The following is a 17,970-nucleotide window of genomic DNA, read 5'->3' on the forward strand; positions in this document are numbered from 1 at the left end:
ATAAACAAAACCACTGGTAAATAAAGCGCACCTTAGTATCGATATTTTTTGTTTGAGTATCGATACTTTCGATTCTCGCGTCAGTATCGATATATCGATACTTCGGTTCGATACGCCCATCCCTAGTTTGAATGATGCGCGCACGCCTTCATGTCACGAGTTCAGGGAGTGGATCGGGAAAATTATCTGGATAATATTTTCAGCGATTAACAACATAAATTCTGCTCTGGATCACACAAACCTACTGTATTCCGCCAAAGAGGACTGCGGGTGCAACGCATCATCATTTGGATTACTTGGTACTGCTTTTGACATTTTTGCAATAAATAAATTATTGTAATGGCATTTAGGCCTATCTGTCTGTCATGTTTTTCTTATACTGTACAGAAATGTTTAGGTTTATAGGTAGGAGTGGAATTAGCGACTAAATTATTATTTTTTTACTAAAATGGTTATTTTCCTGCATATTTCGGTCATTTGCGTTTTATATCCTTTTATATTCGCTATAAAATGGGTAGGTTAAGGTTTGGGGGCAGGTTAAGGGGTCTAAAAATCTAAATTGCGTATTAATAAAATAATAAAAAAAAAATGCATATTCGCTATAAAATGGGTAGGTTTAGGTTGGGGGGTAGGTTAAGCGGTCTAAAAATCTAAATCGCTTATTGATAAAATGAAAAAAATGCATTGATACGAATATCTTAATGATATAAAAGATACGTAAATATTTTTACGTTTTTTAGCTAAAAATACGTAGCGATTTGTACGTTTTAAACGTTGAAATACGTCTAAATTGTACGTTTTAGCATTAATAAAAACGTACAAAAGTGTACGTTTTGTGCTTGTAAATGTTACGTATTAATACCTACGTATAAACATGAGACCAGTATTTTCCTGCGTATTTCGGTCATTTGCGTTTTATATCCTTTTATATTCGCTATAAAATGGGTAGGTTTAGGTTTGGGGTAGGTTAGGGGGTCTAAAAATCTAAATCGCTTATTGATAAAATGATAAAAATGCATTGATATGAATATCTTAATGATATAAACAATACGTAAATATTTTTACGTTTTTTTAGTTAAAAATACGTAATGATCTGTACGTTTTAAACGTTGAAATACGTCTAAATTGTACGTTTTAGCATTAATAAAAACGTACAAAAGTGTACGTTTTGTGCTTGTAAATGTTACGTATTAATACCTACGTATAAACATGAGACCAGGCTGGCAAGTCACATGTGAGTAAAACTTTCCCCTTATTAGTTAGATTGCATCTGTTTATATTCTGTTATTCCGCTCATAGAATTAAAAACTGCTACTTATTAAGTAACGCATTTCCAGTTACAGCTTGGTTTGTTGATTCATTTGGTCAGATTGCTTTCTCACCACAAACAAGAAAACCAACCAATAAGATGCACATTTTTGGTCACATGCCCAGAACTACTGCTGTCACGAACAGGTTGTTTGACAGACAGAAAGAAAGAAAGAAAGAAAGAAAGAAAGAAAGAAAGACCTGGAAACATGTACAGTATACAGTCTTAAAAATAAAGATACTTCACGATGCCACAGAAGAACCTTTTTTGTCTAAAAGGTTCCATAAAGAACCTTTAATATCTGAAGAACATTTCTGTTTCACAAAAGGTTATTTGTGGTGAAAGAAGGTTCTTCAGATTATCCACCTTTTTCTTCAACGCGGAAGTAAGCCTATGGGCGAGACTTACGGTTCATTAGCCTCTATAGGGAAATAATGAGGGGAATAACAATGTGCTGTTAACAATATGTTTGCACTATACAAACCAGTGTTTGTAATTAAGATAATGCATTAAAATAATATGGTAAGATATTTTCAATACATTACATTACATTTAGACATTTAGCAGACGCTTTTATCCAATTTTCAATATCAAGCAGCAAAACAAACTGTTTTGTAGAGCTAAAAATAGCTGGACCCGTGTGCGAGACCGTAAGCGAAACCAATAGATTTTACAAATGGCCGCGCCCATTTTTACAGGAAGAAAAAGGTGGATAAAAAGGTAAGAAAAAGATGGTTCTTTAAAGAACCTTTGACTGAATGGTTCTTTGTGGAACCAAAAATGGTTCTTCTATGGCATTGCTGTGAAGAACCATTTAAGCACCTTTATTTTTAAGTGTAAATATTGTTTGACGCAACTTTCTTCTCCATGACAAGCATATTAGAAACAGAAAGTTGTGCAGCATTGCTTTGTTTACCGTAGTAACTGGGGTAACCGTTGTATTTATGCTTTTCATACCGAACATCCAGGCTGGTGAGAACAGTCACTTTTGAAAAAAGTGTTTGCCGAATTAATTATTAAAAATGCAAGAAATGTAAATCTGTAACTCTCTACTGCACACCAGTTGTCCATAGTGAATTTGTGCATGTAGAGTTATGAGCTGTGACCTACAGACTGGAGGTATGTGTGTGTAACGGTGCAGTGCCCACATCCACAACCAGCGGAATACAAAATAGATCCCCATCTGCTGTCTTTGGCATCTTTCCTTCCTTGCACATTCTCGAAGTCTGTGTCCTTTCCCTGACTAAGATAAAGCCCCTTCCCCCCCTCATCTTCAAGATGCACATGTATGCCTGTGCACGAGACCCCTCTCTCTTATACACACACACACACACACACACACACACACACACACACACACACACACACACACACGCGCGCATTCTCCCAGCCTTGAGTATAACTTGTGAGGACAGGAATAGCAGCATGCTGCGGTTTGGAGTATGTGCCGATACTAAGAATAGCACAGAGGGAAGGCGGGGACTCCATGCTGGCTGGGTCCCCCGCGCCTCTCGTTTCAGTGCTATTTTTATCTTACAGGATCCAATCTTAGCTCGAGGCGCGGGGGACCCAGCCAGGGGGGGAGAGGTGCCTCTTTTCTCTCCTTTTCACTTTTTCCTGCAGTGCTGCTTCTGCAAGGTGTCACATGCAGCTTTCACTCCAGCTGGAGAAAGATATCGTTGTGTTTGAGGAGAGAAAGAGAGGGAAGGAATGATGGTTGGTGAAGTGGCAGGTACATAACATGTGAATATATACAAGATACTGTTGCAGCTTTAACCCTACATCAAATCGTTTTTCAATAGGATATACAATTTGAAGGGCATTATGAAGGGATTTGTTTGACCTAGACCACCCAGTACACCCTATCAGCTCAACTGTATAGCAATGCGCTCTCAAAACACCTTAGCAACCGCATAGAAATGCCCTGGCAACCAGCAACAATAGCTTGGCATCTTGGCAGAGACTTTCGCATACGCAAGCACTTCATTTCCTTCAGAAAATGTAAAAATCAAGTTTGTGTGTGCCATGAGACATAGCAGATCAGCATCGATGCTCATTTCACATGTATGCAACCCCAGAATGCACAAGGAATACTAATGAACACACATTCGCACATACAGTTGCACGTAATTGCAGAGCTGGTGAGAATAGACGTGTGATTATTGGGGAAGCTTCCCTATTACTGTTTGACTGTGTGTGTTTGTGCACTGGAGCTTTGGAAGAAAAAGGTAATGCATTCTTTCCTCTCTTTCTTGTTATACTTAGCTGTGATTGACTGAATTTGGCGACTCGAGGGACATGGAAATGCCTGAATAAACACCTCGTTCTCTGGAGGAGGGGAGGGAGGGAAAGAAAGTGAAAACTTCTGTAGAAACACCAATTTAAGCATCTTACACACATGCACACATGCTCCCCTCGTGCCACTGGAGTCTGTGTTACTAAGATTGGAAGGAGATTGCTAAAAATAAATTCTGCTTTAGGTGGGGTGTGGGACTGCAGACCGAGCGTGGGGGTGGAGACCATGAGAGGAACGGGGAAAAAAACAAGATGCGAAGAAAGAGAGAGGAAGGGTGCGGAGAACGGGAGGGGGGTTGCTGATAAAGATGGAAAGATTTCAGTCAAATTGAATAGGGGAGAACAAATGGAGGGATGGGAAGAAAGGGATGGGGGAGACGTTAATTAAGATTTGCTCAAAACCTTTTATTTTTCCTTCTCTTTCCTTCCTGGTTTATGTTTGTTAGTAATAGAGGGATGTGGGCTGTGTGTGTGTGTTGCCACCCTATAGCGACGGACTTTGATTGACATTGTCTTTTATGTGTTTTGACAAAACAAAAATAAACAGTGCCGCCTCTCCTCTCTGCAACCTCTTCTGTGGAGCCGCAGAATAACGCTGCTTGCAGCCATTCTTTTTATGACATTCTAAGAACATGCAGTGCTGAGAGTTAACAACCAAGAAATCGAAAAAAAATTTTAGCTTCTACAAAGACAGTGTTTTTGTGGGCAAAAACCAATTGAGGTTCCTTAATCTAGTACAATGGAAAATATGCAGAGAGTTGAGCTAGAGGTTGAGAAACATGGTAGAGAGGAAGAGTGGAACAAGAAAAATCAACAGGCTGTGTTAGTCTGCCACGCACTGGTCATAACTCTTTACTACCCATTTGAAAATAATTTTCAGAATTACTTGCTATTGAAGACCACGAATGGTTTTATAAATATAAATTGTTATTTAATAACTAGATTTGCATTTTTAGAAGGAAGTGCTTGCAAGGGCACAGTAGAATAGGGTTAATGTTGGAAGTAACCCCCACTGTAAAAAATGACTGAATTTAACGGTAAAAGACTGTAAAAATGCTACAGTAAAAACCTGTTAAATGGTTAACAGTAAATTCCCCTACTATATACAGTGAAAAACTGTATTGGACATTACATGTATTGGACATTAATTTTACGGTAGTATACCGTTTTTGGAAGTGAAAAAGACCGTATAATTTACAGTGAATAACCATAAATTGACATTCCCAGAATTCCCTGCATTACATTTCAAATTTGATGTTTTTTTGTTGAAATAACTATGTTTCTTCTTAGTTTTTTCTTATCAGTTTTGTATATTAGGGTTGTGTGTTACACCTAATGTTGTTAAATTAATGTTTATTGCATTATTTCAGTTTCATGTGTGTTACCATGATGGTGTTTGGTGTTTGTATGAATGACACTGTACACCTTCTATATATGTTATTATCTAAAAGCTGCTTGTGATGGGCTTTGGTTCATCATGTGACTTTCTCATCACCACCTGCATTTGGTGGTTATCAGTGTATTACAAAGGTGCAAAACAGATTTCAGTACTTCAGTAGGTTGGTATTTTAACATGTCAGTTAATTAAAATACGGTATTTAACTGTAAATTTAAGTTAAAACCATAAAACCTAAAACGTTGCTAACGTATTTTTTACGGTAAAATTCCGGCAACCACAGCTGCCGTTTTTTTACCGTAAATTTTACGGAATTTTTTTTACAGTGTAGGTTCAACACAATTCCACAGTTTCATGGCAGTGAAAAGTGATTATAGATAGCTAAATAGATGTAAGATCACAATTGTGACCTTGCACCACAAAACCAGTCTTAAGTGTAAATTTTTCGAAATACTGCTGAATAAATAAGCTTTCCATTGATGTATGGTTTGTTAGGATAGGACAATATTTGGCTGAGATACAACTATTTGAAAATCTGGAATCTCAGGGTGCAAAAAAATCAAAATATTGAGAAAATCACAAAATATCTTCATGGAACATGATCTTTCCTTAATATCCTAATGATTTTTGGCATAAAAGCAAAATGTATAATTTTGACCCATACAATGTATTTTTGGCTATTGCTACAAATATACACCAGCGACTTAAGACTGGTTTTGTGCTCCAGGGTCACAGTTTAGCAAATAACTGCAGGTGATAAGGCCAGTCACTATTCAGTATCCAAACTTTGCAGTCAGATGTGAACATTTCGTTCAAGACGAAGAATGGAGGATTTTCAAACTGTAGAAACATACTGTATATACACTAACATTCATGTTTTTGAAAGAGATCTCTTTATTTGATAAAAAATACAGTAATATTGTGAAACATTATAACTTAAAAAAACTCTTAAAATGTAGTTTATTTCTGTTAAATTTTTTAAAGCCATTACTCCAGTCTTCAGTGTAACATGATCTTTCAAAAATCATTCTATTTTTTTATATTTAAACAAATGATCAGAATCAAACTAAGAGGCATGAGCTGAATAATAATAATAATAAAATAGAATGGCTGAGAAGTAGTTACCTTGCGAGTACTGTAGTAAAATAACTCTAATTTTACCACTTAAACTCACTTCTGCTGATCTAAGGCATGTGTATCTACTGCATTTCATACAGACACAAACATAACTAAATCTGCTCTGTCTCTCTCAGCTGGACTGGGAAAGCAATGGTGGTCTGGTGAAGAAACTTCCTGCTATCCGTGAGGACGATGAGAATGATGAGGAGCAGCACTCCGTGTCAAGGGCCCCACGTTCTCCCCTTCGCCTGACCCGGGGCCTCAGCTCCCCCCTGAGATCACCTCTTCTCCCCCCTCGCCCCTTCCGCCCTCCGTCAGACCACACGCGACCCGCCACCCTCCAGATCCCTGTGGTCAGTTTCAGCAGCGCTCCACCAGAACTCAGCCCCAGGTACACACACATCGCACATCACATCCTCAATGAGCTGTAGCCCTCTGGTGGCTCTCATAAGAACTTTACTGATTCATAATTTAGAAGTATCCAGCTTCCATGACAACCAATTTGGGTGGAATAGCTGCTTGCTCTAGTAATTGGCTCTTCAATTTTATACTAAGAATTCAAGACTTATCTACAACTTGAATTTAATGAGCAAAAAGTAAAGGAATCCATTTCTATCTAGGCATTTTTATATTACATTATCAGTCAAAGGTTTGGAATAATTAAAATGTTATTATGTTTTTGCAAGACGACTCTTATTTTAATATATTTTAAGATGGAATTAATTCCTGTGATAGCAAAGCTGAATATTTAGCAGCCATTACTTCAGTTTCAGCGTCACATGATCCTTCAGAAATCATAATGGGAATAAATTACTGTACATGAACAACAATGCATTTGTCTGATGTCTCTGCAGGTTTGTGGATGGCATAGAGACAGAAAGCAATTCCAGCGCAACACAAAGGTTTGAGTTCGGTCCCACCCTACCTCAGAGCGGTCCTCCATCGCCTTACCCAGGTACATACACAACTACAACACAGAATGCGATTTCTGGAAGGAAATATTATGAAGTAATATTTCCAAAAATAGACTGTCTTGCACAGTCAGACTTATTCTGCAGCTTATTCTGTCCAAGAAACGCCCACTTAGACAGGAAGGGACCATCTGATCAATATGTAAAAGCCAACTTTTTTTTTTTTTTTAACGTGACATTTAGGGCTGGTACATCTGAAATTGGATATGAACCTCAAAGCAATACAGAATATTTTGCTGCTCAGGGATATTTGTCCCACTAAATGTCTCAATCAAAACTCTTAAGTCCTTTGAGGATAAGACTTGATGCCACAGACCTTGAACTTTACAAACCTTAGCAAATCCATTTATTAATGTTTCCTTTCAATCATTCGTCGTAACAGCTTGGGAACTTCACTAATGCAACTTCTGATACACAGTGAGAAATTAAAGCTGGCCAATCAGATTGCAGCTCTTACAAGTTTTGTGTGCAATATGGATCAGACGGTCAGGGAACTTCAGGGAACTTCTTCATCCATCCAATCTTTCCCCTTCCTCTCTACAACAAACTCATTTTGTGCGGGTTTGTTTGCAGTGAACCAGGAGCAGCTGGAGACCAAGCAGAGCATCACCAAACTGAGTGAGGAGGTAAGTGAAACAAACACATTAAATCAGAATAAATCAAATTATATTCAACATAAATATAAACATGCTTTCCCTGGTTTCACGTCAGTGTGACGCAAACCTCCAGATCAATTCCAATCTCAAGTACTACAACAATGTGGATAGAGTTTTAGTACTCGGAACTGGAATAGGTATTGAGTGCAGGACAAGACCAAGACCATGGAAATATGGTTTGGACTCGGACAAACTCCTGAGTACTACAACACTGCACAACTTGCAGCTTATAAAATCCTTTTATATCTGTAAAGATGTCTGAAAAGTAGATCAGGCTCTACCAAAACCAATAAGCCACTAGAGGCCATGCATTACATTGATTTTACCACTTTTAAAGGGTGTAAGTCAAGAGGCTTATTGATTTTTGTAAAAAAGGCTGCACTACAGCACTATCATAAAATACATCTTTGTTCAGTAAGTACAGGATAATATAGCGTAAGCTGGTCAACATTGCAAAATAAACCCAGAGAGACTGATCAGGACCCTGATGTCAAGCGAAAAGCTCTTTATATCGTAAAACGACTTAATTTTGTGATTCGAGAGACATGCAGCCACTACAGCCATAAGGAAATAGTTACCTGGGACATTGTTTAATGTGAATAGCTTTGAATGAAGAACATCCAGTCAGATTTCATAGCCAGAACTATATGTTCCATAACTTACATTCTGTTGATCTCATTTACAGATGACTAGTCTATCCCAGCAAGTCTCTCAACTGAGCAAAGAGCTACAGGAAATGACACGTCTCCTCCGGCCCTTGCTTGTCATTGGATCTCAACCTCTCCTGACAGCCCTCAGTCCAACAATGCCTCCATCTCCCAGCAGTAGCAGCGGTCCAACTATATCCACGCCACCAGCTCTTTCGCCCACAGCCCCATGGTCTGCACCGCTCAGACCTACTTGCTCCCTATTGGACAGCACAGACACTGGGAGCATTGGCTTGCCCAGCTGTCTCATACCCACCAGCCCGCCGCAGAGACCCCAAGCACAGGCTCAGGCAGGCTGTTCGAGTGGACCTTCCTTGCCAGTCCTTCTTTCTCCAGTGACAGCCCAAACGGATGGAGAAGGCACCCAGGCAGCTTCAGCCCAGCCACTGCAAACCAGCCATCCTGCATCCCCATCTCTAACCTTTTCCTTCTCGCTCCCTACTTTCCGCTCCCAGTCTACTTCCTGCTCTCCCTGCCAGGGTCCTCACCGACCTGCCAGTCACAGCAGAGGTTTGCTACCTCGACCCCCCTCACAGGACACCCCACCTCCACCACCCTCTCATTGCTCTGCACCACCCTCGATCAGTAACTCTCCTGGTGACCACAGGCTGGGGATCAGTCCGTTTCCCTCATCCCCTTCCTCCACTGCCACCGCCCCTCGGGTCCAGCCACAGTCGTGCACCCCTCCTTCTTGTCCGCACACCTCCCCACCCTTGCCCTGCTCCCTGGACTCCCTGCCAGAAACCCAGGCCTCTTTTGGCACCTCACGGTCCCCGCAGAACCCCAGGCCGGGACCTCCTCAGTTAGAGTTTGAGATGCAAGAATGGGCAGCAGGAGGGAGGCCTTCCACAGAGCATATCAGCTTTATAGATGAAGAGGGACCAGCACTGTGAGAGACTGAAAGATGAATACTATGACTAGTTGACTTAGCAAATAGGGGAGCGGTGAACTGGGCCGACTGCAATTACCCCAACACACCTACTTTCTGAATGACAGACAAAACTGATTGCTGTTCCTTCAGGACGACACTTGTAATTGGACAGCTTGTGGCTCTGTTCCAAACCCTAGTGAGCTATCTACTTATAAACAGCATTTTTAGGCATCGTAGGCACGCTACTGACACCTTTGATGATGCTTTCTTTTAAAAAATACCTAGTTTTGGCTAAAATCTATATCACTATCATATGTATGCATCACGGATAAGACATCTCAGAATGCATTCAGTGAAACGTTTTATCCAGCATTGTCCCACCTTGTTACCTAATACAAAACCACATGAGACTCTAAAGCTGCATTCATACCATGCCGTAATTACTGTTATTCTAATTATTCTTCCATTAAGTCATAGTCAATTATGAGAATTATTAGACAGAAATATTACAGAAAAGCTACATCTTACTGCTGAAGCCACTGCTATTTTGAGTGTTCCCACATGATTTTGTAGTGGTCAGTAGTACAAGTTGAAGCTCATAAAATTCAGTTTATGTAATTACACAACCTACAAGGACGTGAATGCTGTTTACAAGTCGGAATCTTGTAATTGAAGTAATATCAACATGCACATTTGTTCACAGCAGGCTCCGGTCTCATTTTAGCATGCTGCTAACGCTAACAGAACTTGTCAACAAAGAAAAGTATTGATAGGAACAGTTCCATATAATTATAAATTAAAATGTTTAGTCTAATATTGTGTGTTAGACTCTGTTGGAATCAACTGTGAACAAGTATCTTGTGCTGTTGGTTAGGCTAATGTGTTTTGATGGCGTTTAGTATGGATATGGGAACTTTTCAGCTGGTCAGGCTGAAAGAATGCTATTTTTCAGCAAGGAGAATTGCTACTCATGAAAACGGTTTCAATTCGGTCATCTATGAAGTTCCTTTTTGGTTAGATTGTAGCTGCCTATGTAGACAGCTTATAATAAGGTAGCTTACTATGATTTGGAACAGAGCCACTATGGTATTCACCACTTGGGAGCACCTCAGTACCTGACATCAGCCAGTTAGTTCCTCTGAGCACAACTTCATGGAGTTCCTCATGGAGGCATTATAGGGTCTTCACAGGCATCATTGTCAACATAAAGCATGGTGACCAGAACTGCGAAGATCACACTGTGGTCATACATTGCTATGGGAATTTAATATAACAAGTAAAAATACACTGATTGCCTTGCATGGCTGTGCACTAATCATGCACAGAATACCGGAAATGTCAGGTGGTGTTTCTTATCGCTGTTTTACCAAAACAATGTTTTTACTCTACAAATTACCCACCTTCCCTGTTGAAAAAACCATCATATGCTGGTTAGGTATGTTTTGACGCTGGGATGAATCGAGTTCATATTTGAATTTCCAGAATTGATAAATGAATGAGCTGTCACAACACATTATCCATAATACTTCATTTGTTTCAATCAGTCTGTCCCAAGCCACTTAACACATTTACTAGCCAGAATCATGAGTTGCATATTTAGTCAGATTGGAGACCTTGGGAAATGCCTGTCCTCCACTTCTAAAAAATGATAAATTTCAGTCGGTTTATAGATGTATTCATTATATTCAGTCAAAACAAATATGATTTAGAGGAAGCTGAAAGTGTAACACTTCGCTCACATGCACATATACAACCAGGGTCCAAAATTAACTTTTGCAACACCCGCATATAGTGGATGAATTGAGATCATTCATATGGTAATTCATTCATTCTATATATAGATAGATAGATATATTTTATCAATAGTGATAGGGAATACACACACACACATTCCCTATCACAATTGATTTATTTAGCACATTGACATTCACAGTATCACAATTAATCCACCCATCATAAAAAAAAAAAAAAAAAATTTGGTTTCATTTCAGTGGTTTGTCATAATTTCTACAGCTATTACAATAGAAAAAAGTTCAAATTTTCACTTGCATTGCTTAGATTGGATTTGTTCAAGTTGCAGAGCAGCCAAAACTATCATTCATACAGTGTAAAAAAAAACAAAAATGTATGTGGAAACTGCTAAACGCATTACCAGCCATCTGGCTGTTTCATTTACTCGCCAAAGCCAATTAACTCACATTTGCACTTGGCAAGTGTTAATTTTTGACCCTGCACACACCATGCATGACATGCTAAGCACTCTAGCATGTATTAGCCTAAGTCATGTTCTGTTGCCCAAGTTACACATTTAAAAGAAGTCATAACAGGCATACTCAAGACAATCATCAGAATACCATACAGATCAAAATGCTCAAACTACATCATTGTAACATGTGAAACAGTAACCATATTTAGCAGTCAGACTATGAAGGGGTCGGCATGCCATATGCTGAGCAGCCCATGTAGGGTTCTGAGAGCTTGGCATGACACCTAATGAACAGCCACAGAAGTTAGCATATCTACAACTGAAATAAACACATATACACAGCTTTAGCCATCCAGCCAGCGTGCCTTCTCATTAAATATAAACAAAAAATCTTATAACACTCCCCATTTTTCAGCTTTCACAATACTTGTCAAAAAAAAAAAAGCTGTTGGTCGTTTCACAGTAGAGAGGCACTGCACTTTTATTTCACTGATCTATTTATTTAATGATTTTATGTATTTATCTAGCTATCTGCTATCCTGATAAGAATAGACTCCCATGAGGAACCTCACAGATGATTCTTGCAGCTGGTGCCCAACAGAAGCAGAAACACCTCAAACTGAATTCGTTCCTCACCACCGTGTGATTATGGATTTCAGTAATGAAGATCACCTCAGCATCTCTATGATATCTGATGACCAGCAAGAGACTGGCTGAAACAGAGCAGCCAGTGTCACTTCTTTTCACTAGTTGCCATATAATATGGCACATCTCTTGGAACCAGACTGATATCATCTCGTTTTATCAGTTTGTTGGACACATGGCACGTGCGCCATCTGTCCACCCTAACGTGTACTTGCTTGAATAGGGAAGGGGCACGTTGTTTATAACACAGAATACTTTGGTTTCTATTTTCTTTACCTAGGTCAGGGGGTACAAATATGGATAGTAGAAACTTTGATGGACTTTGGGGTCTGGGGTTTCCTGCATGTCCATTTAATTTGCATGAGGAATGTGCCTGCATATATGGGGGGAGGGGTTGAACTGCACGACCCAAGGCAAACGGGTCCAGATGTATTTTATTAACTGTAATGAGGTTTATGAGAGACACTTACCAGGATAATAAAACAAAAGGTGATGTTTTCTAAGAATAAAGTGTTCTTCTGTGTTCCTTTTAAAACTACTTTATCAGAAAAATTCATAAAATATAAAGCATATTTGGTTGATTTTAAATAATTATTTTAAGTCAACCAAATACTTTAGTTTGTCAATTTATTGTTTTTTATTTTTTTTTATTTTTTGGGGGGGTTTTCTGCTACATTTTTGGACACAAAAGTAGAAGAAAGGACATTTGGATTCAAACCATAGACTGTAAAAAAAAAAAATCAAAACCTATCATGACACCACACCCTGTTTTTATAGCATCAAATAACTAATTACGCAAACTTAGAAAAACAGACACTTGAACATAAATCAGCATTTTAAGAAATAAAATCATGGAAACCATCTTTGGGAAACATTTATTTGAAGTGCAACTTGATTTTTTAGTTTGGCTTAAGGGCTCATTTGTTTACTTGGAGAAGGCAGGGTTTATGACCTGTACTGCAGTCAGCCACCAGATGGCAATCAAAATGTTAAGTCTTCACTTTTCAAGATGTGTATTTTTCTTGATTCAATCATGTTTTCCCCATATGAGCACCAAGGCTAAACATATCTGAAACATGTGATAACTGACAGAGTTCATCATCAGTTAGTCATTCAGAATATTTAGATTTTTCTGCAACATTTCTGTGGTAGAAGATATGATATTATTTGGGAAAAAAATAGGTCACAGGCAGGATTCAAACCAGTTTTTCCAACATAAGCACCAAAGCCTGACATTTCTAAACCATGTGATATCTGCTAGGCCTCATCTCCAAGCTCTTCTGTGCTAAAAAGCCCTTCCCAACCCAGAAAAAAGACACAAAGCAGTGGGCTGCACCATGGCAGAGGCCTGCATATATTTGAGTGGAAATATTCACTATAGAGCTTCAAAAAGGGAGTTATGAGGACACTGATTTGTGTAGAGATAAAGATAGTGAAAATGAGAAAACAAGGAACCTGTGTAAAGAGCAAACAAACTTTCACCTTCTATGTGGGGTTGGATGTTTTGGACGAAATGTCTTTGTGTATGACCCAACATGCTGCCTCTCCAGACATACCCACATCAGCCTAAATTACAGAGAGGAAAATACAAAGGGGGAAAACAACCTGCAAGGGAAATTAAAAATCAAAAAAATATATTTATATATTTATATTTATATTTATATATATTTACGAGGTATGTATCCACAAAAAAGAACAAAAACAAGTCTTTTTCTAACCTTGTGTTAAAGTCCCAATTAAAATAATAATAATAATTGTTACAATAATAATAATATCAATAGTAAATCGGCAAACCAAAATAAGGAGACTAAGCTCCTAGAAGCGTAGCACTGAGAGGTCGGTCAGCTTTCTCCAAAGGGAGTCCAAAGCGTCAAAGCCTCAATCCACCAGGTGGCACTGCAACAAACTTTGAGGAGCTTTTTTCCCTTCACATTAAGTGCAAAAAACAAACAAACAAAAATATAATAGTTCCAAGAGTTCAGCAGAAATGTATTAAGCCAATGTAGCTGAAAGCCCAAAAGGTGTTGTGGCCCCTTGGAAACCGTGTCTCTTGATTTATGAAGCTGTTCAGGGTCTCTACAACAAAAGGTATCTTGTGCAACAAAACAAAAGGAAGAGCAAAACGAAACTCGAATCTAAAACAAAAACTCAGGAGATGTGATCCTCTTAGAGATTGTTATTGAGGCCGTTTCCCGTCTTCCTTCGAGGTCATGCCAAATACTGCTGCATAGCCGTTTTTGCCCTGAGAGAAAGAGGGAGATGTGTAGAGTCAAATCATTATGGCAACAACCCAAACAAAAGATGAAACAACTACCAACAGATGAATGAAAGTCTGTCCATCACCTGTCACAGAGGTTGGGATCTGATGCCTGGGTGAGTTTGTGTAAGATATCAACAAAGCCCATGTCCTTTAGCTTGTCTTGTCTCTCTTGTGAGCCTGGAGGAAGCGGAAAAACACAAACTTGTACTCTTGACAATACACAAAGAGTCCTATTTAACTCGAGGACTGGTCTCACTATCAGATATAAATAAACAACACCAAATCTTAACAAAATGTATTTCCAATGCTGCACTGTTGTCATTCTCGGAAAAAGGATCAGATGCCTGAACCAATTGTTTAGAGGAGTAATAATAATACTACTAATAATAATAATAAGTATAAAATATTATTATTATTTAATAAAAATATTAATATGATTATATAAATATTTAGGACAAAGTTAATGTTAAGATGTTAATATTTCATAAGTATTTTCCATTGCATTTAATTAATAACACCATTAAATTTAACATAATGACTTTGTTTTATTGTCTTCTTTCTTTAGAACATTGAATGTCTTAAATTAAACTGTATATTTAGATGGAAATTTAAATATATAGCCCCATTTCCACCGCAGGAACTTTCCTCAGGAACTAGGGACTTTGGGCCGGTACTCGGTGTGTTTCCACCACAGGAACCAGGATCTAAATAAAGTTATAGGTAAAACTTTGCCCCTCAGAAAGTCCCTGCTCGCGAGGTAGTACTTTTTCAAATGTCTGGAACTTTCGGGGGCGGCACTTGGGCGCTAAACATGCTGATTGGTTGAGTTCACGCAGCATTTTTTCAACCACCATTTATTTGCATCATTGTTTTTAATATTACTGATATTGTGTCATGAAATGTAGTTTTAAAAGTATTTCAGGCGAGAATGTAGTTGTTTAAAACTCAAATCTGCTGTTTATTTATAAAGACAGCGCGCCTATTTGAAAATGTGCTTTGCCGATTTCGGAGACGTGAGCTCCACGCAATCAGTGGGAGCTCAGTGCTCATGTTTCTTGACGAGAGCAGCCTCAACTCGGCTAGTCCTTCTGACATTTGCCGCTGGCTCTGACGTCTCTGTAGTGGCTAAATATAAGATATAATATGTTTTCGGTAAATCTAACAGGTAATCTTTGGTCTTTATTCTATTATTCTATTAATATGTTAACATGAATATAGGCAGTGGTGTTTGATATCATATTTCTTCTTATTGTAAATACAGTGAGGAAAATTGCAGTAGCCAAGGCGAGCTGACTGACGTTATCAAGTACGCTGCTGTTTGCAGAATTACCGGACTTGAGTCGTCCCGTCCCCGGGAGTTCACACTCCCGAGTCGAATTCGCAAAGTCCGAACTACTGAGGACACAAGTCCGAAATTTAAGTACTTGGTATTGAGAAATGCTCGCAGACCAATGTCGCCAGACTATTTGCCTAATTTTCACTGTACTTTAGATCGCGATGGAAAGACAGAAAGCAACAGGTCTGGGGGAAAAAGTTCCTGGGACAAATTGTTCCAGGTAATTTCGGTGGAAAAGCGGCTTATATAATATAAAATAATAAATAAAATAAAAAACGCACACACAAATGAATAATGATTCATATTTTAATGACAGTCCTAACTGCGTTTTTACTTTAAATCTTGTTGTGTATGTTTTTATATTTGGACAAACTGACAGCACAACAGTTAAAGGGGTCATCGGATGCCCATTTTCCACAAGTTGATACGATTCTTTAGGGTTTTAATGAAAAGTTAAATTTCTCAATGGTAGTGTAAAACAACACCCTTTTTACCTTGTCAAAATCAGCTGTTTTCAGCAACTCGTTTTAGTGCATGTTCCTTTAAATGCTAATGAGCTCTGCTCACCCCACCTCTCTCTTGCGTGGGGTGACCAGCCGTTCTCAGTGTTGCCAACTTAGCAATTTTGTTGCTAAATTTAGCAACAAAATTAGTTGGCAACACTGGCCGTTCTCATGAGGCTGTTTACTTTAGCTGCAGAACTTGCTAACTTGCACATTATTAGGAAAGGCGATTTGCAAAGATTCATAAAAGAACCTCATACTCACTTCTTCTGTAGGTGAGGCTGGATCACGAATGATTTGCGGGAACATAGACGCATTTAGGTTAGATTGGTGGCGCATTCCCTTCAAAAACAAAGGTAATCCACTGCATCTTCAGCGGCTCAGATGTCGGGAGTAAATGACGACTGCTATGTTCATTATTACATCCAACAACCGAACACCTCAATCACTTAGGAGACACTCTTGTCTACATCTGCTCGGCGCTGAAACAATGGTGGACTGATGACAGCTCACTCAGGGTGAGTCTAAGGTAAAATGCTAGTGTCAATCAACAATCGTGGGAGTGGCCTGGGTCTGTGTGATGTCACACAGCCAAGCATCTAAGAATGGCTTGATATGAGAAAGGGGAAATGATTTAACGAGATTTAAAAAAACAATGGGTGGATCTTTATCATTATAGGGTGGTTGTGTACACACACTGCAAACACACATTTCAGTTCAAACAACTTGTAAAAGTGCATGTCGCATCCGTTGACCCCTTTAAACTGTCCCCCACTGCCCCTCCACAGAACCCATGTGTCATGAGTTTCTCACCGTCCTCCTCATTCCAGATGAGGTTAGAGATGCAAAAGGTGGCAGCCAGCTGCAGCTTCACGTTGGAGTGACCCTGAAACATAGAGAACAGAAGAAATTACACAGAAGCAAAATAACTATCCAGTAGGGGGAACAGTGATAAGGTGGAAACAAGCAACACTACAAGGACACTATGGTACAGACAATAAAATAGTGTGAAATAAAACATACTGAAAAAAGCCCACAATTGAGACACCAGATGAGCTAATGACAATTCACTGACCATATAATATTTAATTTTTTGGAGCATGTCATCATTGGTCATAATGAGTTCCTTGGCAGTGTTTCCGTCAGCAATATTGGCCAATATGCACAATGTCTGCAAAAGATGACAAAGCATTGTTAAACATCAGCTCTGGAAACTATTAAAATCAATGCTCCTAAATGAATGTTCTGGGTTCCACAGCAGTTATCTGCATGTTTAAGGGAATATAAAGACGTTCCATATATTGTTTTAAACTTAATATAGAAAACAATTTAAGATAAATTTTATATAGGAAATATAGAAAACAATTTAAGATCAATTTTATAACACAATATTACTGGTTTTACTGTATTTTTAATCAAATAATTGCAACATTGATAGTGCAAAAAAAAAAAAAAAAATCACAACAGCATTGTTAAACATCAACTCTGGAAACTATTAAATTCTAAACGAATATGCCAGGTTCAACAGCAGTTATCTGTATGTTTAAGGGAATGTAAGACAAGACGTAAAAAATAAATAAATATATATATATATATATATATATTTTTTTTTTTTTTTTTTTTTATTTTTTTTTTTTTATAAATATAAATTTCAGTTTCCCAAAAGCATTCTCAACAAAGTGCAGCCATTCTCCAC

General features: G+C 38.5%; 2 protein-coding genes across 2 annotated transcripts in view; one reads left to right on the plus strand and one right to left on the minus strand.

Annotated features, from left to right (window-relative positions):
* LOC107663882 (potassium voltage-gated channel subfamily H member 8-like) overlaps positions 1-10,048 on the plus strand; it is a 120,262-nt gene extending 110,214 nt beyond the window's left edge. The window contains exons 12-15 of the mRNA XM_016454265.1: positions 6,254-6,510; positions 6,974-7,074; positions 7,664-7,716; positions 8,432-10,048. Of these exons, the coding sequence (XP_016309751.1) occupies positions 6,254-6,510; positions 6,974-7,074; positions 7,664-7,716; positions 8,432-9,346 (1,326 nt within the window). The 3' untranslated portion in view covers positions 9,347-10,048. The remainder of the gene's footprint in view (positions 1-6,253; positions 6,511-6,973; positions 7,075-7,663; positions 7,717-8,431) is intronic.
* Positions 10,049-13,016: 2,968 nt separating this feature from the next.
* The window catches only part of LOC107663904 (armadillo repeat-containing protein 8), a 26,197-nt gene continuing 21,243 nt past the window's right edge, over positions 13,017-17,970 (minus strand). Inside the window, exons 19-22 of the mRNA XM_016454307.1 lie at positions 17,350-17,445; positions 17,088-17,160; positions 14,519-14,612; positions 13,017-14,417 (exon numbers count right to left, since the gene is read on the minus strand). Of these exons, the coding sequence (XP_016309793.1) occupies positions 14,384-14,417; positions 14,519-14,612; positions 17,088-17,160; positions 17,350-17,445 (297 nt within the window). The 3' untranslated portion in view covers positions 13,017-14,383. The remainder of the gene's footprint in view (positions 14,418-14,518; positions 14,613-17,087; positions 17,161-17,349; positions 17,446-17,970) is intronic.

This window comes from Sinocyclocheilus anshuiensis, unplaced genomic scaffold (genome assembly GCF_001515605.1).
Source record: "Sinocyclocheilus anshuiensis isolate Anshui unplaced genomic scaffold, SAMN03320099.WGS_v1.1 scaffold976, whole genome shotgun sequence".
Taxonomy (NCBI): Eukaryota; Metazoa; Chordata; class Actinopteri; order Cypriniformes; family Cyprinidae; genus Sinocyclocheilus; species Sinocyclocheilus anshuiensis.